The sequence below is a fragment of the Lytechinus variegatus genome, chromosome 2 (genome assembly GCF_018143015.1).
Source record: "Lytechinus variegatus isolate NC3 chromosome 2, Lvar_3.0, whole genome shotgun sequence".
Lineage (NCBI taxonomy): Eukaryota > Metazoa > Echinodermata > Echinoidea > Temnopleuroida > Toxopneustidae > Lytechinus > Lytechinus variegatus.
This window is the reverse complement of record NC_054741.1, coordinates 6404080-6430901: the sequence shown is the minus strand read 5'-3', so window position 1 is coordinate 6430901 and position 26822 is coordinate 6404080. Positions and strand designations below refer to the sequence as shown.

General features: G+C 35.5%; 2 protein-coding genes and 1 long non-coding RNA gene across 3 annotated transcripts in view; all 3 read left to right on the top strand.

The window, feature by feature from the left end:
• Positions 1 to 7827, top strand: part of LOC121407169 (DNA topoisomerase I, mitochondrial-like) — a 30414-nt gene extending 22587 nt beyond the window's left edge. Inside the window, exons 16-18 of the mRNA XM_041598117.1 lie at positions 170 to 392; positions 1600 to 1749; positions 2356 to 7827. Of these exons, the coding sequence (XP_041454051.1) occupies positions 170 to 392; positions 1600 to 1749; positions 2356 to 2458 (476 nt within the window). The 3' untranslated portion in view covers positions 2459 to 7827. The remainder of the gene's footprint in view (positions 1 to 169; positions 393 to 1599; positions 1750 to 2355) is intronic.
• Positions 7828 to 9182: 1355 nt separating this feature from the next.
• LOC121407167 (lysosomal protective protein-like) lies at positions 9183 to 26000 on the top strand. The gene is made up of 9 exons (XM_041598116.1): positions 9183 to 9416; positions 10465 to 10576; positions 11129 to 11266; positions 19752 to 19910; positions 20202 to 20293; positions 20718 to 20802; positions 21681 to 21845; positions 22632 to 22807; positions 23634 to 26000. Exons 1-9 carry the CDS (start codon positions 9253 to 9255, stop codon positions 23965 to 23967), a joined length of 1425 nt encoding a protein of 474 aa, XP_041454050.1. The 5' UTR covers positions 9183 to 9252; the 3' UTR covers positions 23968 to 26000.
• LOC121407168 lies at positions 11730 to 15269 on the top strand. Its single transcript, XR_005968873.1, has 4 exons — positions 11730 to 11801; positions 13464 to 13543; positions 13978 to 14150; positions 14698 to 15269. It is a non-coding gene; the product is annotated as an uncharacterized LOC121407168 (long non-coding RNA).
• Positions 26001 to 26822: the final 822 nt, after the last annotated feature.

The following is a 26822-nucleotide window of genomic DNA, read 5'->3' as shown; positions in this document are numbered from 1 at the left end:
ATATGTTTGACAAGCAATTTCTCCATTTCTTTTATTTCAGCTGATGACATGGTCACTGCTAAGATGCTGTCTTATGATCATGCCATCAGTGCCATGGCAGTACTGTGTAACCATCAGGGCACTGCACCCAAAACTGTTGATACGTAATTTCCTCTTTCTTTTATTTCAGCTGATGACACAGTCACTGCTAAAATGCTGTCTTACAATCGAGCCAACCGTGCCGTGGCAGTGCTGTGTAACCATCAGCGCGCTGCACCCAAAACCTTTGACAAGCAGATGGAGAACCTCCAGGAAAAGATCACCAAAAAGCAACAGGACATCAAGGAAGCTCGCAAGGGGCTGAAAGCCATCAAGAGCGAGTATAAGAATAGCCGTAATGAGAAATTGAAATTGTAAGTGAATCTAGATTTAACTAAGGGTGCAAATATTGTAGCTCTATACCTGTGGGGACTTTAACCCTATCTAGGCCAGGGGGGCCTCCAAGGCCCCCCCCCCCCTCAACGAATCCCGCGATATTTTCGCCGCGCGAAATTTTTTTGACCGCGCCGCTCGCTGACTTTTTACTTTCAAGTCTTGCGCAACTTTTGAGACCAATTTCGCGTCACTCGGGTATGTGGTTCTGAAATTATGCAACATTATGTAAGTGCATGTCAGACCGAAAATTGCTCAAAAACGTGAATTCGTGTACAAAGTCAATGCAAATTGTGTTTTCAACCAAAATTCATAAATGTATGATTATTTTTAGTTATGCTGGTCTAAATGTATTTATTTTATGCTTTTTATGATCATAGAAGAGTCCCCAACAAATTTCATTGAAAAAACAATGAAAAACAAAAGGTCGAAAAAACAACGAAATACATAAGAAATTGCAAAAAACAATATAATACATAAGAAAATGATTCGATATCACAATTTTTTTCATGTACACTTGCTAAGAACACCACAAAGAGTTTCTATACCAAAAATCAGTACATATGGAGCCTATTTAGGGAGTTAGAGGAAAAAGTATGATTTCGCATACTAATTACGCATAAATTAGCATAATCACTTAATAGTGTTTCGCATGAAATAAGTTACTATACAATCTTGTAGATTATGTCCCAGGCAACACCTGTGCCAATTTTCGGCATGACCGGCCATATGAACTCCAAAAATACCCCGGCCTAGATAGGGTTAAATTGGCCTCGTACAAAATGTCATTGTGATGTTGGGTAGGGACAACTTTTTCATTTGCTTCAATTCACAACATTACTAAGTGATAATTTCATCCCAAAATTTTATTCAGAATGATATCCTTCTTTCAAGACAATATATGACAAAAATTTGATATGTTATATTTTATTATGACTCTGAAGGAAAAGAGGATTAGGAGAAAGCCACAAATCCCAGATTATTAATTACATGACAAACTGTAATGTAGAAATCTGCCCTGTTGAAGAATGAATCTAGAAATTCAAAGTGTGCAAGGTCATCATTTCTTCAGCTGGAATTGAACCCTCAATCATTATGTTTGGGAACTTTGCTTATCACAGTATTCCTACATCTCTAATGTAGATAATGGATACAATTATTGATAAATTCTGTCTTTATTTTGTTCAGAGCCTTGGAGAAAAAACAGAAGCAAGTTGAACGTCTAGAGGATCAGCTTGCTAAACTGGAGATGAAAGCTACAGACAAGGAGGAGAACAAGGAGATTGCCTTGGGAACCTCCAAACTCAACTACTTAGATCCAAGGATATCAGTGGCATGGTAAGTGCAGTGTTATGTAAATGATTCATTGGGGGATATCAGGTTTAGTGTTGACCCTTTGATGTTCGTGTTGGGCCGATTGTTACATCAGACAAGCACCAAACACCTACCTTAAATATGATGCTAGTGCTTTGCTGAATCTTACATTTGGTGTTTTGGAAATTGGGAAGGCAGCCTGATTTGTGCTTTCGACATCAACCACAATACCAACACCAAACTTGGAATGAACCATTGTGGTGTAGGGTTTGCACATTCAGCTTTAATTCCATATCAATAGTCTGAAAAAACTGCTTTCCTCAATGTCATTTTGTGTCATTATAATCATGCCACTTGGTTTTGTTGTTCCCAAGGGGAGTGTTGGTAACTGATGCTACTTTCTCAGACAAAAGTTTGAAATCTGATATTTTCCACAATTTTTCAGCCAAAGGTCTATGCATAAGGGGATCCTCCTCAGTTTTGTCAATGCTTTGTCTAATCCATTTAGATGGGTATCTGAAACCACCTCGAGGCATTGCCAACATACATTTAGTGCTGTGTGAAAGTTGAATATTGGTAGACATGCAATCATTCTTGCCTTTTTATTTTCCTCTTTCTATCACTTACTAGGACCAAGAAATGGGATGTGCCTATTGAGAAAGTGTACAACAGAACTCAACGAGACAAATTCCGATGGGCCATCGATATGGCTGGAGCAGACTTTGTATTTTAATCCTAGTTTTTAACTTTTATTTCTCTTTGTATATTTAATATTAAGGATCTTGTACTGACAGTATTCACAAAGCTTCAACTGCCACCACATAGTTGAAGTGTGAGTGTTGTATTGTTTTGCTCTGTTCAAAATCTTATCCTGGACTGCTTTGCTCATTAGCTGCTTCAGTAAGTATATGTATATGGTCATGAAATAATATATTAGCAATTAATTTGTATCATTTCACATGCACATGACACTCTATCAAATCCTACAGAAAATAACCTGTGATATTAAGGTAAATGTTTCACATTGGACTTGTCAAGTAAGGGCTTTCGAAGGTATGTTTTATTGTCACATGTTCAGTTTGTGGTTAGGCAAGTGATTCGCAATTATTAAGCAATGCTTGGTGAATACTGTCAGTACCACATTGTGTAAGTTGATCATGATGTTTTTTAGCAGAGTCATTTTCGAGGGATTTTTTTTTGTGTGTGGTTTATTTCACTGTGATGATATGATGTCAATGTGACAATTAGCAAATAATGTTGACCTGATTGGAGCTATAGTATAACTCTTTCTTCGGTCTAATGATTTTAATGACAGCACGTTCGGCAAGTATCCTATGTCAGTATTTTTGTGGTGAGAGATGAAGGGAATATTATGCACTCTGGAGCCCTTTGCAGAAAGATTTTGCAATGGAACGCAACCAAGAAAATCAAATGCAACTTATCTTTTAACCAATGAAATGTGTGAATTAAGGAGGAGTGTTTGATTTTTTTTTTAGTTTTGATTACACACGACTCCTTCTGCAATGGGCTTCTAGTATGGACAGCTGGCAGTGTAATAATCTAGTAGATGACTAGTCCAGAGTCCATGTCTTAAACACAGGAACATGATGATAAATCATATGCTTAAGCATATGCCCTCATTAGGAGCACCACAGGTTAGGATGTGATATTGACAAATCAAGATGTTGTTGGCTTTCCATAATTAAGACATGGGTTTGAATCTGTCACATTCTATAACAGCAAGATGGGGCCTTGCCTATGGATCGATTTTTCAACTGTGAATGCCTGCAACCATCATTGATCCTGTGTGAAATTTGACAGGTGAAAAACTCATAGTGGGTGTTGCAAGAAAATATTTGCAATCAATCGCAAATATTCTTTTGCAATTGATTGATCACTTTTAGCTACAGCAAATCAGATTACACTCCTTGTTTCTTGGAGCAGATTAGCAATCAATCGCAAATTTATAATTAATTGCACGGCATATGCTAGATTTCGGGCACGAAAATAGACTTGCAATTGATCGCAAGTTTCTTGCAACACCCCGTTTGTGGATGTTGCATGAAAATATTTACAATCAGTTGCAATTTTTTTGTTGAAATTGTACAATCAATAGTTCAACTTGAGCTGTAGCAAATCAGTTCACACTCCTTGGTCCAAGAGGAAGCTCAGCAATCGATTGCAAATTTTCAATTGATTCCAAAACATTGATTTGGGGATCCTAAATAGATATTATTTGATCATGAGTTTCTTGCAATGCCCCATTAGGTTATCAGCTCTCAGGCTCTGTATGAAAGACAGTGAATATTGGTAGGCCCACAGCTTTAGAGAGGGCATGTAAGAACACCTCCAGATATCAAGTCTGAACATCTGGTAGTGCTCTTGGTGTGTGTTCCAAGTAGCTGTAGGGCTTCTAATCCTAATAATTAACCTGCTTACAAATTTCTTTTTTTTAAATAGGCTTGAGACTGACACATCAAGGCTCTTGTAATAGGGTTGATTCAATATTAGCCATGCATTAAGTAGAGATTTTACATATGACTTAAAAGTCCTTTCTGCATGTGTCACTATCAGGGAGATAGTCATCTTAGAAAATAATTATACACCGTAGATCTATTCAATCATGCTCCTGAAATAGAGTTACCAAATTGACTGGAATATTGGACCATGAACTCCCATTTCATTGAACATTTATGCGGAATCTGATTTACTATTTATTTGTGTGTGAGGAGAAAAGGGTAGCATTCCACCGTAGTACTGAGATAGAGATGTGCAGAGAAATAAATTCTGCTCATTGTGTTTGATCAGGGAAGAGTGTTAGGTGAAAGTTCTTTTGGTGGACATCTCTGTTCATTTTCGTTGATAAAACACAGTATTGATATGGCCAGTAGGAACTGCATGAAGAGTAACCAAGCTTTTCACATCCAACCAACTCAAAATTACAACAAACTCAATGTATTTTTAATTTGGAAAGCTTTGCATATTTAACTCTCTTCAGCCTTTTAAAGTTAAATGTGAAAACCAAGATATAAATATTGATTTAAGTAGACCAGTTTACTATGAATTTAAAACTTATTTCTTTGACTAAAACTGGAGGCTTAGCATAAGACCTGGTAGAGAATTCTTTACTGCAATTCATGCACAAGTCATGCCTCTTCAAAAAGTCTTTCAAATTTACTGAAGTTAATGAATTCCCGCACCATTTTGTAGATTTTTGCCCCCCCCCCCATGGTGAATGTATGACTGGTTGTAATGGAAATATTTATCCCCAAAAGTGCAAAACAACATAAGATAATGCAGAAATGGTAATATTAATATTTGCCCACACAGATGGGCTATTTCCTCAAAATACTACATTGCTGTATTTTGTATGTAGTAAAGTAAATTGTGTAGCTGTCTGATATGACAGTGATATTGTAATATTGTGCCATTTGAATTTAAATGAATAGATGATAATCATTGGGTCCTCGATATGTCACCTCTCAATATTTCACAAAGAAACTTATTTTATTGTTTCCTGACAAGAAACCTACCTTAAACTATTCACAAGAATCTAAAGATTGATAAGAAGCCTTAATATTGTGAATCCCACCTATTGCACCTTTAACATATATGTTGGCCATAGCTGAATAAACATTGACAATCATTCATCAGGATGATATATTTATATCTTAGTAGTATGATTTTACAGCTTGTAATATCATGTACGCAATATCATGCAGCCTTAGAAAGGAACAAGTCAACTCTGGTATGAAGGAATCGGTGAAAAAATTGAGATTATATTATGTAAACTGTAGCATCATTGAAACTGAATTGTCGTGCCGGAGAAGAGTATTCATTGAAAAATATCCTGCCTTATCAAAAGAGATTTTTATGATTTCATATTTTCATGATTTTGTAATATTTATTTATGTGTTTACAATCAGTGTGGCTTTACAAAAAGTTCATGTTAGAGAAGGAATAGTGAATCATTATGATTAGTTATGACTTCATTTTATTTAGTGATATTACTTTTGTGCTTTATGTTGCTGAAGAATATTTTTATGTTGCCTAGTCTTAACCTTTTTTAAAGCATAATTCTTTTATTTTATGAAAAATTAATTCATTAATGGTTTAATTCATGCTCATGATTTTTTCAAAGCTTTTTTGTTTGAATATATATTATTTTCAATTAATTTGGATTTGTATTGCTCTACGTAGTAGTAAGCCATGGGCATTTTTATCTCTTGTTTGTGTTTTAGTGTGTCAGCCTCCATCAGGTTGTAAGTGTACGAGTATAAGACCAAAAGTTTCAGGGAATCCTCCTTGGTGCGTAAATTGGATGATTTCAAATTCGGTGTTGGTGTTAAAAGCACAATTCAGATTTCCATCTCTAGCTTTGACCGACACCTGCTGTGAGTTTATTATATCCAAATTATGTTATTAATAGATTCTGAGGTTAATCCCATGAACTACTTGATTTCAATTTTGTCTCTATGGGGGGGGGGCTTGGGTGGAGCAAAAATGCAGTTTGACCCTTTTTGGTCAGGATTTACAAATAGACAACAACACCAAAGGTTACCACCGAATTTGACATCACCCATTCTGTCTCCAGTCTGATTTTACCCATATCGATAAGAAAAGAATAACGAAAGGCAAACAAAAGAAAATCGCCATGATGTATCAAAAGAAATTTAACAAGTGTGAAGTAAACTGAAATGTAGGGCGATCTTGAAATGAGTATGAGAAATGTGGCAGCCAATTTGATGTAATTCTCTCATGTTTTTATCCCTAGAGTGTAAGAATAACATGCTGACTGCCATTCAATAATATTGTTAAGAATGATATTTTTATACAGAAAAGTGGTCATTTGATTGTAGTGAGACAGCATGAAGATTCTGTCTTGCTTCAATGCCCTTTGTGCTTGGAACATGCACATGAGGCATGTAGAATCAGTATTTTGATGTTGTAGTTCATATTAGTATGCACTCTTTATAGTAGTATTGAATGTGTAGGTCTCAACCATAGTGCTTTGTGAATTGTATGTTGAATGTCAGAAGCTTTAATTCATCACCACATGATCCATTATCAAAAGGATGAAATATAAAACCCCCCATACATGACTGAATGCATTGTATTTGACATCAGGGTTGTGAGTGAGTGAGATTTCATTTTATATGGTCAGTTACTGTAAAGTTTCTTATATTATTACTGAATTTGTACTTATTACCTCACTGCAAAATGTAGGGTAATGTTACAAGAGACTGTGTATTGTGTACTGTATTATTTAAAGATGAATTTTCATTCTAGTCACAAATGAAACATATTTTAACTCCAGATTTTGGTTTGCTTTTTAATAGTAAAAAATGTTGTAATTGGCCGTCTTTCTTTTGTAAAAATCCTTAAGATTCCCCCTTTCAGTCTTATATACCCAAGTGATTTATGGCCTTACAAATATTTATCAAAGCTAAGCCTAACACAAGTGCAGATTTGAAATTGCTGGTAGAAAGGGTAGAATAGATACACTTCCCTCTTCAGTATCTCTCTTTCTTTATTTTTATCATACACCTTTGAACATACATTGATACTTATTTACAAAATACCTGCAGCATCAAATACTTCTGATAGATTATAGGTATATTTTAATGCACTTTTGCAGTGAGGTGACGACTGTTTGTTTAGTTTTATATCAAATGTGGCAGAGATGTGATGTAGCCCCTTGCCAAAACATTGTAAAATAAAGAGAACTAATATACTTCATGTAACGTATGTATTGACATTCGCATGTGTCTTCAATTTTTCTAAGAAAAACAATGTGGAGATTATGTCTTTGTTTCAATAATATCATTACCCCTTATGGTAGTAATAATGTAGTCGTTCAACGCCTTTTTGGATTTTTTTTCCCATTGAATTTTCTTATCAATTTGAGTAATAAAATCTTGTGGAATATCTGTATTGATAATGGAATGTGATTGATCAGAAGAGGTTTTGGATGTACTTTGTGATGGATATTTTATGCAATGTTGATTCTATTTTTATGTACATTAACTATGTGTCCACTTCTTCAGAGGGATTGTCATTGTTTTATTTTTCTCCCTTTGGATTGATTATTATGATAAAGACCGCTCAGGCAGTGCTCTCCTTAAAATTGACGAAAGCTTGTATTTCTTAGTGGTCATTTGAGTTTGAATTATGTGAGTGATATGGTAGGTAGATAATTGTAAACTTGTATGTGTGTGGAGGGGGGGGGGGGGTGGCTGCAGTCCAGGTTTTTTGTTTTTTAAATTCTGTTTTTATTATATCAAATTTAAATTAAAAAAATTACAAATGATTATTAGGTGATTGCAAATCACATAAACACAAGTTAGTTACAAAAAAAGACAAAATAATCATAATAAAAAAAAACATGCTATCATTTGGCCTTTCAGAATATTTTGGTCATTGCTTGTATTAAAAAATTTGAGAAAAAAAAAATTATTAACTACTCATGATAAAATACTATAGAAATATTGGCTAGAGTATTGATCAAATATTTCTTTTGTAAATTTGGCAAGTTTGTTTCACTGCCTAACAAAGTATGACTGGTGGATGGTTTATATACATATGTGTGTGTGTGTATATATATATATTTTTTTTTTGGGGGGGGCCTTAAAATTTCATTTAGAAATGCTTTGATAATACAATAATGGGAACTAAAACCTTTTCAAGCTCTGTCTTTATTTTCCTGTGAATGGACATTTAATGATAAAAACAAAACGAGATGAAGGGAAGAGTAAGGACAGACACCCACTCTCCAAAGATGCGACTCGGGGGGGGGGGGGGGGGTGAAGCAACAAAACCCATTCCGGGAGCCATCTCCCTGGTGCTTCTTCCCCCCCCCCCCCACAAGATATGCCATGTACGCCACTGGGTTGCTAGATTGTAGACTCGGAGGGGGAATTAAACAAAGGAAGGTGAGAAGAAAGCAACGAAAAATGAGGGAATGAAAAATTGAAGGAAGATTTAAGGAACAGAATGAGAACCGTGACCGATCAGAAACAACACTGGAGAAAATGAAAGATAAAATAATAAATATGGAATGAAATTTTAACAGAGGCTACTAATAGCAATTATTTTTTCAAATTTCATCTTGGGCTGTATTCTGAAAATTGTCTAATGAGAAATTTTCTTGTATCTTTTGAGTTACGATAAAATACATATTCTGAAATTAGTTCTTGAACTTTCACTGAGCCTGTATGATGTTGGAGCTGTAATGATGCGTATATGCGTTAAGTGTCGGAGATCATACCAGCCAGAGGTAAAACATTCAGAATACCGATTGAGATAATTTTAGCGAGCTGTTATCTTGCCGAGTTACAAAAATATTTTAAAGAATATTTAAATTTAATCATGGAAACTCCATCATGATCATAGAGTTAATAAGTTTATATAACTCTATGATCATGATGCAGTGAGCGCTGCTGTACGGTACGGATCATGTGACCAATACCGCTACTCTCACGTGACAAGACCAAGACTTGATAGTAGAGATCCAGTGAATCTGCCAAAATGCTTTATCGAATTTTAATCAGTTTCCTCCTGGCAGCTTCATGCTTTGCAGCGTATGCTCCAGATGAAGTCACAAATTTACCTGGAATTCCTTCTGAAGCCCCACCTTTCAAGCAATATTCTGGATATCTGAATGCGACGGGTGACAAACTGTTTCATTATTGGCAAGTATAGTATAGAATTAACATGTCATCGCGAGCGGGCCTTACCGCTCTGCTCTTGGCCGCCGTTCCCACCGGCCGGCGGCCTCGCCTTGCCTTAGCTGTCGAGCTGTCGCGGTATTCTGAAAACGTTCTAAATCTTTTTCTTAAGTCAAGACTTAACTTTTCAGACCTTACAACCTAGACTGTTATGCTGAGCACGTGAATTATCATAAGTGCATACCGGTACGTGTGCCAAAATTAATATAAATATTCTTGTCTTGAATGAGATAAGTGCATGGTAATTTTGAAATAGTGGAAACATTATTTTCTTTAGTTTTAGTTTTATCTTTCATGTATTTTAGGATAATAATATTTACAATAGCTAGCATGGCTAGAGGGTCATCACATGATGGCCGCGCTCCTTGCTCAAAATTGACGGCCACTGGTTGTCTGGTAGTAACAATGATGCTTCATGCCATGGTAATCGGTATTCTATCTTTTTTTATTCTCCCTTTATTTGTCTAGGCCTATCTCTTTTCCTTCCATTTTCTTTTTCTTTCTTTCTTTCTTTCTTTCTTTTTCCCTTCTTTCTTTCTTTTTTCCTTCTTTTCTTCCTTTCTGTCTGTCTTTCTTCCTTTCTGTCTGTCTTTCTTCCTTTCTTCTTTTTAAACATCTTTTTCTTTATTCTTTCATCTTTTATCTTTCTTTCATTCTTCATCTTCCCTTTTATTTCCATTTTCATTTTTTTTCTTTCTGTGACTTATTTTTGCTTTTTTTTTGTTGTTTCCCCTTTCTCTCCTGTTTCTATTTTCTTTTTTTCTTTTTTATATTTTTCCCCTCTTTCTTTCTTCACATTATTTTTTTTAATGTTTTTATTTCTTCCGTATTTTTTGTTTTCTTTTATTTTTTTTCTTTTCGTTTTTCTTTATTTGGAAATTGTAACATTTAATTTGATAATTGGTTGTTAGAAAAGAGTTTATGTAGAAAAAAATATTGTAACACTTGATGCATTACCTCTGCTTGAATCAAGTTATTTTATTATTTATTGAATGATTTTTTTTTTCTTCAGGTTTGTTGAATCCCAGAGCAGTCCATCTGTGGATCCTGTTGTGCTTTGGTTGAATGGTGGACCAGGCTGTAGCTCCTTGGATGGCTATCTTTCAGAATTGGGTCCGTTTCATGTAAGTAACGTCTGTAATATTCTCTATTAAAGGAGAACAAAACCCTGAGGAAATCCATTTTAATGCACATAGAAGACAGAGAGAAGCAATTTAGAAAAAGACCCATTATGCTCGGTTTCAAATGAAAATGTTACGATACTGTAAAAACTCTAAATTTACTTTTGTTTAATGATCCAATTAATTCTTCAAAATTGCAGGTTTAGTAATACATCTCCCAAAAAGTTTTGTATAAAAAAACATATATTTCCTTCATTGTCTCTATAAAGGTGTTACTTGTCTCTGTGTAAACTTAACATAAGTTTTGTCAAATACATTTTCCTCATGATATCTTGAGCTAATCTTTGTGTTAGCGCCTATAATTTTTGTTGTTTATGTTCAGTACTAAAATTTAGATTTTATTTCATTATTTATAGTCCAAATAAAAAAATTGTTAAGAAAAAAATAATAGCAACCCCTATTTGGCTTTACAAAATAAAAAACCTCATTGGTTTTCGTTGAAAAATATTGCTCTCTCAGCCAATCACATGCAAGGATTTTCTACTTATATTGCAGGTGAACAGCGATGGAGCTACTCTGTACCTCAATGATTACAGCTGGAACAAACAGGCCAATGTGATCTTCTTGGAGAGTCCAGCTGGTGTTGGTTTCTCTTATTCACCTTCAGGAGACATCAAGACGGATGATGATCAGGTAAATACTCTTAGCAGCTACATGTATCTGTCCTATAAAAAACAGTGGGGGACCCATTGCAGAAAGAATAGAAACCTTAACTCAAATTCAAATCAATTTCATCTCAAATTGCGATCATTTATGATTCATATATTTTTATGACACTTTGAATCAATCACAACTCTTTGTAAGACAGGGTAATGTGGCCATAAAGACCTTAACCTTTTTGGCCCGAATTCACAAAGGTGGTTTCTGCAGAAACCATGGTTTCAACCATGGGTTTTGCTGATTTTGGTATTCACAAAGGTGGTTTCAGATGAAACCGTGGTTTCAACCGTGGGTTTTCGGCATGATTTTGAGTCAACTGTTTTAGGTGGTTTCAAACCGTGGGTTTTAGGAAAACCATGGTTTTTAGGCACATTGACCAATCACAGATCAGTATTTCGGTACATTGCTGAGCAAGTGCATAGACGACAATAACTCACTCACTAACTTTGCACGAAATGAAGAGGAGCGAAGCGCTTAATATCGGTATTTGCCGAGCTGTGAGAACATCGTAAGTAATTTACCATTTTATAGTGACAATGAATATTTTTTTCTATGTCTGCATGTATTTTTTTGTGAAGAAATATTATAATTAATGCTGTAAATGCATGCAAAGTTAAGAGCGGAACGGTGTTCTTGGGATGGAAAAAGCATTATCGCACGCAAGTTATTTTCCAGTCCCACGCGTGAAGTTTTGTGTCCTGTCAAAATATAACGAAGAGCTGTCCCACCGACTCGCTCAGCTCAGGAGAAGGCATTGTTATATTATCTTGCTGCATAGCGATAACATGACAAAGCCGGCCGCCAAAGTAGTCAGACTTTCAACCACAAATGTGCAAAATTCAAGAAAATTTTGTTCTTAATTAATTTGTACCTTATCTTAGTAGTCTAATTAAAGTAACTGCACAAAATTGCAGAAAATATAATAACTAAACTAGCAGCATAAAAAATATTTTGGGTCAGTTAACTTTAGTGAATGGGAAAACACTGTCTACCTTAGATCCTGTCTCCAAGTAGTCCAGTGATCACAAAAATTATTTTTCAACATTCACTTATTCAGATCCTGAGAACTTGAGAAATGTAGTAGGCCTAGATCTAGCCTCGCGCTCGAGGACTGATATTTGTTTTAATTTTTTTGTCATGAAGCCGTAGCCCAAGTGAGACACGCTAGTCTAGGCCTTGGGTTAACCCAGGGAACTTACCGTGTAATTGACCATACTCACGGGACAAGGGTAGATTATGGTCAAAATATCTAGCAAGATAAATTATGAAAACAGAAATTATGCACTTACCATGATTATATGGATGATGGTCTAACAAGTGGCAGTTTTTCCGACATCTGGGCACAGACTGGAACCTCAAAAAACGAAAAGTTTTCTCCTACCACCCCCGTCTCGTTCGGCCATTTTTGTTATGAATTGTAACAAAATGGCCGATCGAAACGGGGGTAGAAGGAGAGAACTTTTCGTTTTTTGAGGTTCCAGTCTGTGCCCAGATGTCAGGAAAACTGCCACTCGTTAGACCTTCATCCATATAATCGTGGTAAGTGCATAATTTCTGTTTTCATAATTTATCTTGCTAGATATTTTGACCATAATCTACCCTTGTCCTGTGAGTATGGGTCAATACATGTACATGAGCTCCTGGGCGCCGGACCGCTACGCGGGCCGGCGCTCCCTGGGTTAGCCTTGGGTAGGCCCTAGGGCTATGTCAGTGTGTGTCGAAGCTGGTAAACAATTGATGGAATCCCCTTCAATATCCACATCACTGCAAATTGGTTAAATACACTAAATTTAAGTTTTATACCTTTTTTACACCTTATATAATAAAAGGAATAAATATTCTTATAGGGCCTAAATAATCAGATCGATCTGGTGGCCATTTTTTTTACAAAATCTTCCCATCCCTTGCTGCGCACTGCGTAATACAATAGGCTTGACTCGCTTTGTTTACATGATGTAGCTACAATACGATGAGCTACGTTATGAAGCACCGTTCTGTAGAACAATTAATTGAATGGATTATTTTAACAAATCACCCCAAATGATAATAAGAATTTACATTTTGGTTGGAAATCTGGCAGGTTTGAAGAGATGTTGAATTATGTTTCATGTCCATTAGATTTAAAGCTTAATTTAATGTAGATCTATCTGTACTTTGTTTATTTCCGCAGTAAATTTTTGAATGGATGAAAACATCTTACAACATGCACAGGCTGTCCTGAGAGACTATTAAAGGAGGATTGTAAGAGAGGTATGTTCATTTTTGTTGTCGTTTCTATGTGGACTTTTGTCTATTTTCTAATTTTTTTCTTTGTCACCGTCTAAAACTTTTTTATCATAAAATTTGTTGTCATGATAAAGAACCACTTATTTTGATCAATTTCAATCTTGGTTGATGTACACATCTGACAGTGACTGAATTGATCTAAATTCCGTGTCACATGGTCATAGAGTATAATGCCTAAATGTCAAATATTTGTAGATCCAGTTGATCAATTTAAATTTAACTTTATGAGAATGGCAATCTGATTAGGTTGTGGGCAAAAAAAAGTAATTTGACCAAATATATGCAGATTTAAAAGGTAGGCCTATTAATTTTGACAGTACGCAGTAAAGGTAGTTAAGAATACATTTTTTTTTTCAATGTTTAAATATTTTCTTTTGCTTCTCACTCTAACTCAATAGGAATATGCCAACAAGAACTGCAATGAGGAGTCGTTGACAGGAGGAAACTTTTTAAAAGAGACCACACACTACCTCATCAACATGCTTGAAGATGATCTGAGCCTGAAGAGGGACAAAGGGCCTAGTGATAGACTACCTTTCTGCAAGTATTGACAATTCTGCTTTTGTATGGTGTAAGTATTTTTTTTAATAAGAAAGTTATATGACAATAACATCTCAAGACAAGCCTAGTGTATGCAAGTATTAGTGATATTCTTGTAAGAAGGAAGACTCAATGTAAAAAGTGATAATAAATTTTGGCAACTGCCTGTTTTTAATTTACAATGAACTGTGCATATGATAATACAATCAGAAATGTAAATTAGAATTATATGTTTTGTCATCCATTGTGGACAGATTCTTCCAAAATCCCTAATTTACATTAAAGAAAAAAATATGAGAGGTTGCATCATGATCTTGGTTATTTGAAAAAAGTATTGCATCGGCTATGCTCAATGTATGTTTGTCACACAAATGTTTATGGGATACGGATAGGTTTAGCCTTTAGACCAGTAAAGTAATTTTTAAAGGATTCCATATGGGAACCAGTCTTTTTTTTCAAATCTTACAATGTAAAGACAATAGAATAGTTACATTTTGTTTTCTCTTTGTCATCTTAAAAAAATAAAAATAAAAACGCAGAGTAAGATGCAACTTCTGGCAATATATCTTCATTTACAGGATAATTTCAGGGAATACGTGGTGATGAGGCATCAGTGTTGCAATTATCTGTTTGTGAGTGATCAAAGATGTTTCGCAAGCCATAGCAAGAAAAAAGAGGTTTTGTGAGAACTTCAACAACCAGAGATGAGATTGAGACTACCCAACAACAACTGTGTGAGTGATCGATGGGACCCATGTCTATACAAGAATTCCTGGAGGGAAACAAGCCTTGTACTTTCCTGAAGGGCAAGTCCACCCCAACAAAAAGTTTCTTTGATATAATACAGAAAAGTCCAATGAGCATAACACTAAACATTTCATCAAAATTTGATGTAAAATGAGAAAGTGTTGACATTTTGAAGTTTCGCTTATTTTCACAAAACAGACATCCTGGTCAGTATGCAAATGAGTGACAAAGTGACGTTCTCCACTCAGTGTTTCTTTTTGTAATATACTAGTATCATGATTTTTTCCCCTCATAATGTGTATAAAGTACAGGTGAGATATGGTTTGATTTCTCCCTGAAACTTTTGTAAAAAGCCATTGTGGCAACCTATACTCAATTCGATGAAGAGTTTTCTCATAATTGTGAATTCTGTAAAAAAATCAAGCATTATTTTTTATATAATTTTTGCCAAAATTATGGCAGGAAAGTTTTTTGAAGCATAATTATGCTGAAATCAAGTAATTTCACCTGTGAAAGTAAAAATAATCATGTCCATATGAAGAAGATGAGAAAATTCAACATTGACTTTGTACACAAAATCACGTTTTGGAGCAATTTTGGGTCTGACATGCACTTATGTAAAGTTGAGTAATTTTCCAACAGCATGCCCATGCATCGTAAATTTGATCTCAAAAGATGTGCATGACTTCAAAGTAAAAAGTCGGCGAGTAGAATGGTCGTAAAATTTCGCACAGTGGAATAGTTGTGGAATATGTTGAGGGAGGGGGTTAATTCACCCTACCCCCACCCTAGTTCTATGCCCCCCCCCCCCCCCCGGGGTTTTACATGTAGGGTTAAAAGAGCACATTATTACTAAGAATTTCACATGAATACAAGTATTTGAAATGAACTTTTATCAGATTTAGTTTCTTTCAGACTACATGTATCTTCAATTATTTTTTCATTAAAAAAAAACGCTATTTAATCAGGACGCATCAAATGCAAATTCCTCATTTACTTTTTCATGTGAAATATTCTCACATAATTTAAATTGTCTATTTCAAATGCTTAAGATTAAAACTTTGATAGCTCACAGAAAGTTTATTGCATGCCCCAAAATACGCGTATGTGTCCATGGGGGTCATCGATTCTAATTGCTCTTTGTTTTTGCATCAGTTGTGTTTACACTTTGTACAGATAACCATTGGGGATTAAATACCATATGCATGTCCAAGAGGATAAATAAGGTCAAAAGATCATATAGCATACACTTCAGTTTGATTGTGATATCAGGCGAGACTGGTGGTTCACCTTGTTTTTTGTTGAAATGTATTCTTTTCAAGTATCCCCAGGGCAACAGCCTAGCTAGGGCAACCAGGTAGCCTTATGAGTAGAGCTCAACTCTGGCAAACAGGAAAACACTAGCTTGGCCTGGCACATGCACATTTAGGGAGCATGAATGAAACAAATTAAAAGGGCAATTAATGCATTTTCTTGGAAAAAAAATATAATTTCCATTGACCCCAAAGGATAACCTGATGGCCTAGTTTGGGAAACCAGGTAGCCAAACAAGTAGAGCTCGACTCAGGCAACCAGAAAAATACCAGCTAATAATTAACAATAATAATTATTCATTTGGGCCATTATTGTATTGTAATACAAGAATGATGTGGCAATATATCAAAATTTAGACCTTATTATTTCACAAATGTTTCTAATTTTGCAATGCTTTTATAATGCCAATTGATTATTAGATTTTCAGCGTGTTATATTTTTATGTAATTTCCTGGTGTGATTTTCCAAGGTGCAAGATGGTTTCATGCAAATTAAAGATATACAGAAATGATAAAAGAGTAGTCTTTTGCCTTTTTTCTGATTTGGACGAAATAATCATGAAGATGATCAAGATGACTTTGGTGGTGATGAGGATGATGATGGTGCTGCTGATGGTGACAAGTGTGGTGGTCGTTATACATGTAATGGTGGTGATGATGTTGGTGGTGATGATAATGAGGTTGATGACAATAAAGATGATGGCAATGGTGATGTTAGTTTTGATGATGGTAATGTTGATGATAGTAATGATCATCCCCCTTTCATCTTCATCACTCCTCTTATTTATATCTATCCCTCTCATCTACATCTCTCCTCTAATCATCTCCCTTATCATCTCCATCCCTCGTCTCACCATCTCCATCACTCTATCCTTTCATCTCCATCCTCAGTTTCCCTCCATCCCTCATCTCCATCACCCTCATCACCTTCATTCCTCCCATTATCTCCATCACCCTCATCAACTCTATTCCTCTCATTTCCATCCCTCTCAACATCTCCATTTTTCTCATATCTCCATTCATCTCAGGGAAATGCATATACACAAGATAGAATTCAACAGTAAAAATACTTGTTTTGAAATATAATATCCCTCTGTGAAGTGGGTTTTATTATTTGCCATATGAAGTTGAATAATTACATAGTAAACACTGTATACTTAACCAAATTTGCATTTTTGAAAGAGAAACTGAAAGTTTCATGCACATTTTCAGTGGATATAAAAGTTTTCAGTAAAATTAAATTGTCAAAAATTCCAGTGGGGGGGGGGGGGCAACTGCTGCGTAGAGCCATGCTTTTGAACATTTTGGGGCCGGGATTATATCCTCCCCAGCTGGCCCCCCATGTATATTTTCCCTTAATACATTTTTGGGGCCGGGGCAGAAAACGCCCGACACCCCCCCCCCCTGCAGCACCTGTGCATGTGTACTATACATGCAATTTTAGCCTGAATGATGAATCGAACATCTACAAGTCAAGAAATTGAAGCCTATGACCACTTAGAACCAAGCTACACACCATGGAAAATAAATATATTTATTTTAAAAAAGTAGAAGGGCAGATCCTACGATGTAAAGCTTCATCTAATTTTGTCTGAAGGAGAGCAACAATAGACATTCTTCTTTGATTGATGAATTAACAGGCTTAGTCCTACAACATCGTTGGAGTAAACTAAACTCAGCCAAGCTCGGCCCTTTGACTGTACATGCACACTTTCATTGGGGATATCTTCGGGTCTGAAGCGCCCGGCAGCTACGGGGGCCGAGCTACTAATATTGCGATGAAAAGCACCGAATCTTTAATCCGTTTTTCACTACTCACGATCAGAGAGAAAGTTGACAAACCTCAACAAATCAGGCATCTACACTAAGTTTTACTCTTTCTATGAAGAAATTGAGTGAAGGGAATACAAGAGAGTCTATCTTCTGCGACAAAAGTGAAGAAAATAAATTATGATCACAAAATTAAGTCAGTTGTTGAGGCTTGAGCGGGGTCCCGGGGCCGAGTCGATCACCAAATACAGTACAGCATGCAGCCAATACTGGGAATCACAAGATACTAGTAGTTAGAAGCGCCATAAAATTACACCTTTTTCATTTTTTATATTTCAACGAAAACAAGTTGGAGTAATTGAAGAATCAGACCGTATTGCCACTTATGCCAGTGCTAGCTGTAGAATGTAAGTTTTCAATGAAACTGAGCATGCTCAGTACGCGCTAAAAAGGGGAAATCCCTGGTTTTTAGGTAAAACCCATGGTTTAAACCATGGTTTCATTTGAGTCCACTGTTGAAACCATGGTTTCATTTGAGACCACTGTTGAAACCGTGGGTTTTAGAAACCATCGTTTGTGAATACCAAATTTTAGAAACCATGGTTTTTCAAAAACCATGGTTTCTAAAACCCACGGTTTCTAAAAACCATGGTTTCAAACGAAACCACCTTTGTGAATTCGGGCCATTGTCTCCTTTGTAGAATATCAAGGCAAGAACCTGGTCACGCAGACCACCTGTTTATAAAGCCTATTCCACTTATTGGTCTTTTCAATAGACAACCTTTTAATATCATATGTCATGGTGATAACTGTCCATATGTACGAATGTGACCAGATCTTGTGTTACTAGTAAGTGAGATATCCCAAATTTTTCCTGCTTTAGCATAATGGGGGTTAATATCCTATAAACGTAGACAATTAAAATTTTGAAAGAAGATACTTATTGACAACAAGACTTAGACATAGCCTACCTATTCAATGTGTTTATACATACTTTGATTCTGCATTTAAAAATTTAGAAAAACGATTTTGCAAAAAAAAAAAACAGTATAATTTATGTATGTCCCATGGATTTAAAAAAAGATTCTTTGTCATGAATAATTAATAATAAGAGGGGAAAACCTACAATTCTGTAGTGTGGATAAAAAAATAGTTAAAGTGTGGATGCTATCTATTTTTTAACTGTATGAGAATGCCACCTGTTTTCGCTATATAGCAATGGCTTAGTTAAAGTCGATACACATTGAAGATAATTTTGGCTTAATTTGGGATAGATTGACAGGAAATGGTATGTAGAAACAAATTAAAATGAAATACTGTAAAACCAAGGTAGATTCTTGTAATTAGCTAGAAAGGACCCAATCTTACGTCATGATTCCGGAATTGATTACAACGTTACAGTGACGTCACAGGAGGCAGATAGTTATGAAAGGTCATCAATAAGAAATCTCGAAATGTCTTGAGGCCCTTATGAAGATGAGAACATAAAGAGCTGATAAAAAGCTCAATATTTTTGTTTCATTTAGTATTATGTAAAGACTGTGCGTAAGGGTCTGCTAGGCTCTCATTTAAGATGCCTCATTTCATTCGGTTATCATTGCAATGATTTCATAAGAGTTTTGAGACTGTTCCACTCCTTTATTGAAATTTATTTGCATTTCAACACTGACCAGAGGTCAGAAATGTGAATTCATAGTTGAATAACTGGTAGATACTATCATAGTCACACATAATCCCTTTGAGATTTTACATTTATTTTTTTTAACCGATTTTTATCATATTCATGACTTTTGTGTATTTAGGTGGCAGAAGACAACTTCCAAGCTCTTCAGAATTTTTTTGTCAAGTTTCCAGAATACCTCAATAACACCTTTTACCTTACGGGCGAGAGCTATGGAGGTATTTACATCCCAACTCTAGCTTTGAAGATTATGAAAGGAAACACATCAATTAAATTGGAGGTTAGTTCAGAATAGGGAATTTCTTCATCTGAGAAGGGAGGAGGAGAAAGGGGGAGGGGAGGGCCATGGAAGTATCTATGTCCCAACTCTGGCTATGAAGATTATAAAAGGAAACGCATCAATTAAATTTGAGATCTAGATCTTGTTTTTTTGTGTGTCACCTGCATAGGAGAGTGAGAGTAGGGGCGTTGCTTTTCTGACGGCGACAGTCTCCTCCAGATCCATGACCCTTATATGTTGTATTTCTTAATGGAGACAGATGTATATTTTTTTATTTTGTTTGTATTTCAGGGTTTTGCCATTGGGAATGGTCTACTAAACGTAACAAGCAATTATGATTCTGCCATCTACTTTGGCTACTATCATGCACTATTTGATCAGGAGTAAGTTATGAAAGTATAAAAATGATGAGGGGGTAATAATGATGATGATTGATGATGATAGTGGTTGGAGTGGTGGTTGTGGGACTGATGATAATGTTGGTGATGGTGATAATAATAGTAATGATAATGATGATGCAAATGATGGTATCATAGATGATGAGATAATCACATAATCCTTAAAACCTTATACATGTATAGATTCATATTCTTAGACATGAACAATATGTTTTTATCAATCTTCACATATTTGCTAAAAATATCAAATATATTGTTTAAATTGAATTGCTTGATTGTTGTTAGGTCACGACTTTGCTGGATACAACTCTTATTAACCTTTTTTGGCTATATTTAAGTAGTTATATTTGCATTCCATTGTTACGTGTTTAAACATTTCAAAAATGACTTTTATGTGTGTTTGTTTTAGCGTTTGGAATGATCTTCAGACATATTGCTGTAAGAATGGCGTTTGTCAGTTCTTCCAGCCTACGGACCAGCAATGCAAAGATGCTGTAAGTATAAACTGAGTTTGAAAACTATTTATTTATTGTCCTTATTATCATTACCGTCATCATTGTCTTCATCAATCATCATCATCGTCGTCGTCATCACCATCAAGGTCAAAGGTCATTAGGATCAATGAACTTTCAAGGTTATTTTGCAAGTATAGACCAAATCAGTTTGGATGCTGTTTTTTATGGTAATTTCTAACTGGGGGCTCAAGTATACCTAACAAAAAGGTAATATCTTGATTGACATAGCAAAGCACCTGGCTCATTGCATAAGCCTTTGGAAGTGTTTTTATTCTTCGTTGGAAGCACCCTCTGTTATCGCTGCCATAAGATGCAATATATCTGAAGTCAGATTCATTTGTAATTCTCTATTCCACAGAGTTTCATATTATGGCTATCAGGTAACAGCAAATGGACAAATGTAATTTCGGGCCACTAGGAATTTGTGAAAGGCCATCTGAGGTGAACAAATCAAATGTGTGTCTGTTCTCTCTTTCAAAAAAAAAATCATTCATTGTACATGTAGTTGTTTTCAATGTCAGCACTGCTGCCACGTTGAATAGTGTAATGCAGATGAGACTGCCAGAGGCATTCCACTTGTTTCAATTATCAAGCCTGTGCATCTTTAGTATTTGTAATCATAGGAAATTGTTTTCTCAAATCAGAATTGATTATTGAAATGCAATGATTTATTGTTTTGTGACTATTAACCAAAAATGGGGTGTATATTCTATTAAAAAAATGTAACCTAATTCGGTATTTTTAGGTATAGTTGAGTATTGCTTTTTTAATAATGCAGTAAAATAATAATTGCAAAACAACCTTCAGGGAGTTTTCATTCATTATTTTATGCTTCTCTTACTATGTTTTGAATTCAGTGTGATATAGCAGAATCATTCATATATAGAAGCGGTATCAACACCTACAACATATATCAGGACTGTACTGGAGGGATCCCTACTCAAACCAAAAGATATCAATTTGATCTTTGGTCTTCACTGGGAATCCATTACAAGACTCCACATCCAAAGCATTTTGAAAAAGTGAGTAGTTCTCACAAGGTATTTTTTTTTGTACATTTTTTTGTTGTTATATATCTGAGAGATCAATACCCCTTAAATGAAATAGCCCACATCAAACAATAAAATTAGCTTTCATTGATTAACAGGAAACAGTGCTTCTTGTGCAAGGAACTTTTAAAGCAAGAGCGAACTGACCAGCATTGACTGTGGTTCCCATTGACTGTGTGTTATACATGTAAAATATATCTAGTCTTAAAACAATAAATAATGAAGAGAATTAAATACTTGTTTTCATACTTAGCAATATAATAATTGTGGTATGAGTTATTTATTTGATAGTGAAGAAAGTGTTGTTATTCCAGTGGACCTACATGTGAAGAATACACTATTCAGAATGTTGCATTATGGGTAACCTGGCCAGATTTGGGTACTAGTAGTTTTAAGGCCTGAGGTGGGTGCTGGTTTGTATTAGCATTAAATAAATCTTTCCAAACAGGAGCACTCTGGCCCAATTTCATGACAGCATTACACGATGGGTCAATAAGAAGCATGGGCAAAGCCCAGTTTGCATGCAACTCAACAAATAATCTTTAACTATGCCAGGATATTTCAGCACCGCTCCCTTTCAGTAAAACTTTTGTCTGTGCTATAAAAGTGCTTCTGCCTTCAGTCTGTACAATAGCTTTTACATGTAGACATACTCTCAAACATCTGGTTGTCTTCACGTTTGAGTAAGTTTGAATTCATTTTGTTATCATTACTGTTACTGAAATCTTTCTTTCATGGTTTGCTTGTGTATTGATGCAGCCACAGACCAATTCCTCTTTGAGGTCAACGCTCTATGCATCTCATGGTTTCATGACATCTAAAGTAGGAGATCCTGAATGCAGTGATACTACTGCTGTTACAACTTATCTTGGTCGGGCTGATGTCAGGCTAGCTCTCCATATACCTGCGTCTGTACAGCCCTGGGAGGTCTGTAGGTAAGTCATGAAGAGGATTATCTTGATGATGAACAGGATGGGGGGGCGTTTCATGATACAGAGTTCCCCCCCCCTCTCGGCCATATGAACTCCAAAACTACCCCGGCCTAGATAGGGTTAAACTTCAAATTTATTTCTCAATACATGGCCATTATCATTGATATAAAATGGTATAAATATGTATCCTTAAAAAAATGTTTTGCTAAAATCTGTCATGAGATCAGGCATTCATGTGTGGTGTGTGGAGCGTTTTGGTCCAGTGGATCAATCTCCAGACTTTGAATCAGAGGGTCATGGGTTTGAATCATGGCCATGGCGGAATTTTCTTCAACAAGAAATTAATCCACATTGTGCTGCACTCAACCTAGGTGAGGTAGATGGATACCGGCAGAAAGTATTTCATAAAAAAGCTGTGAGCGCTGGAATCAGTAGACTAGCCTAGCCAAGGTAATAAAGGAGTGCCTTGAGAACCTAACAAGAACGCTATACAAATACCCTGTAGTATTTATTATTATTATTCAGTCTACCTACTGACTAATTATAATAATGACTAGTTCTATTGCCCTTTCATTGGTTTTGAGATGAAAATGCTTTATCAAATCACTTGGATCCACATAAAAATATAATTCCAGGGGGCCACTTCTATTAAAAAGTAAATATCATACCTGTCCCCCAAAACATGTAAAAGCAAACCTTTTTCAAGATATGGCACGTTATGTGGGTATATAATGTCAAGGCATTAGAATAATTACACTCACCGAGTAACTGTGAATAATTCTTACTAATGCCTCCAATGATGTGTATTATTTGGTTATATCCCCCACAGTGATGCTGTCGGTGGTAACTACACAATGCAATATCAGTCTGTCAAGCCGCTGATTGAATCAATGCTCACCAAGTACAGGGGACTCTTTTACAACGGCGATGCGGATATCGTCTGCAACTTCCTCGGTGCGCAGTGGTTCGTGAAGGACCTCCACCAAGCCGAAAAGACGTCCAGACGTCCCTGGAAGGTTGGCACGCAGGTGGCTGGATTCGCCCATGAGTTCTTGAATGTGACGGTTGCCACGGTGAAGGGGTCAGGTCACTTGGTCCCGATGTGGAAGCCTGCTGAGGCATACCATATGATCACGCAGTTCCTGAATAACCAACCTTTATAAGTAGACTTGGTATATAGGTTACAGATATGTGATATCGCAAGGATTCATCTCCATGTTAGCTGGTTTCAAACAATATTCTTTATACTCCCCTGGTGCGATGTCATGAAAATACACACTGGTAGCTTCCCCTAGCTCCAAAACTTATTCAGAGTTTTTAAAACTAATCCAGGGCTCCGTAACACAAAGATTAGCGATCAATCGCTAAATGAACTGACCAATCAATATCATTGTTAAAGGCGCATTAGGTTTAAATACTGACCAGGGACCAATCAGTGCGGTTCTTTCATATTTGCGATTCATCGCAAACCTTTGTGTTACGTAGCCCAGATCACATTGACACCTCAACAACTAGTGACTTTTCGGGACCATCTTCATTTTGTATTTGGTGTTATAATCGTGTCAAAATTGACCTAACACCAACACCAAAAGGTCAACACTGAACATGAAATCACCCATTTTGCGTTTTATCATGTTATTTTTCATTTGATGTCTTAGAGAAGTATGATGAAACATATCCACAGCTAAAATTTTGTAAATTTGGTGAAATTTGGTAACTATTCAGGAATTTACCCCAGATGCATTGTTTTCCTGGTTCTAAATGTTAGGATTCAGGCCAATTATATTGACCTTTATTCGGGCAAGCCGGTATCCCCTGACCAAAGGTGATGATATATCTATGAATTGCTAAGAGACATTGCTCCAATGTGCTAAGCACTATATAAAAGGAGAATTTCATCATTCTGACATAAAGAGGAAAATGAATATCAGATATTTTTGTATTATTAAAAGGCCTAGATCAAAAGATGGAAATGCCCATGAAAAATTGCCATTGAATAAGTGCCATTTTACAGTAATTTTCCAGTTGTGGAGTGATTTTATTTGGTGAGCTAATCTACTGTAATAACAAAATTGTGCAATCATGAATTTAATGTATATATTATAATTCTCTGAATGATGCCTGGCATCACATGTACATATGTCGTATTGTCACATAAATAATCAGATGAAATTCTCATTTAAGAATTGTCAATCATGCATTTTCCAGCTAACTCTTGTAATGTTTATACAACCATGCCATTCCCTGTTGCCAGATTCACTTTTGATTTTTTATTGATGCACTGTTTATAGAAACAACATTATTTGGCCTGAATAATGATGTCATGAAAACCAGCATGGCAGGAGGCAGTAGCATTCATGTTAGTAGGGAAATGTTCTTTGATCCACCATCAGGAAGGTTTTCATTCAGCTAATTTACACCTGAATACAAAATGACCTTTTGCTTCCTTTTTACAAATTTCATTATCATTTGATCTTAATCAGTATATTATCAAAGTTGTCTTAAATCTTGCTAGATCATACCCATGTATCCCTCTATTTTCCATTAAATTAGAATAACATTAACAATTCTTTATATTTCAGCTAATGGATAGGTTTTATCGCAGTGTTTTTCATATAGTCTACATATTTTCTTATAATAGTATTTATGTAAATTGTTCCTAACCAAGATTTCCTCAAAGACTCAGCTTTTGTAATCTATTACTCAGGTGTGATATATTTTTTATAACAAAAAAAAAATCAAAATTTGAAGTAATGTGTTTAGATCTATTGATTTAAACCCAACTAGGCAGGTGGTGGGGGCTCTCCCAGACCCTAGCTTGTCACTTTGCGTGATAAGTCTTGTGAAAAGATTTCACCACAATGTCTCCTGATATGATATTTAGAGTTGCGTTTAATTGCAACTCTATATATCATGCGCAACTTGATTTTCAACCAATCAACAGCGCGCATTTTGGACTTGCGATTGATTTTTTGACTTGCGTTTTAACGCAACTCTTTCTGCAACGGAACCCCTGGCCTAGTAATGGTAGACCCATTTTGGGATATTACCAAAGCTACGTACAGGCTTTAGCTATTTAATACTTATAATGTTAGACATTTCTATTCTATCACTTTGAATAACTCCATTTTATTTCAACAGTTTTCTCCCTGAAAACATGATATTATAACCATGGAAACAGAAATACCAGGAAAAATGCCTAGTAAAATCTGACATGCATTATATCATAAGACCTTGCAACATAAAGCTTAGACATTGATTATAGGGCTGATTTCTATGATTGATTGCATTTATTATTGTGTATGATCAATTGTAAGAAACAGGATCATGATCAATCATGAAGCTTCATGTTAAAGGGCTTAAGACTGCCGAGAGCATTTGATTGTGATTTTGATTACATGAATATCTTAAGTCAATAATTCAGGTATTCAAGACTATCAATAAGATCACTTTTCCTACGTATTAATGTAAAAAAAATGATTTTTTTTTTCAGGCAAAGACGTCATACTTTCTCATGAGTTTAATTATTTACAGTTATGCCAGCTTATACTTCACTCACACTCAAGCTTGTTTAAACAACAGTACTGTTTGTAAATGAAATATGTAAACTCTGTGTACATGTATATATAACTTTTTCTATGAAAATGTGATTTGAAATAAAAGAAATTTGTGAAATTAATGTGGACACAATTTCTAAATTCTTTTTGTTTTGTAAACCATGTAGTTCTAAGAGAATAAAAAAAATCAGTTAAACAACTCACAAATGAGGGAATACTTTATATAGTGCTCAAAGTACAGTTGGTAATATTGCATAAATCAGTGAGAAAAAATGAAGAAAATAAGTCCGAAAATTTGACTATTAAAATCAAAGGCTAGATACATCAATGCTGTATCACTCTGATTTGAAATGCAATTAATGACTTTCTTTGTATTCTTTCATTTTCCTTAGGAAAAAATTTATCCCCTATAATTAATAATTCATGGCACCCATGACTAGATATCACCGCACCCTCTCTCA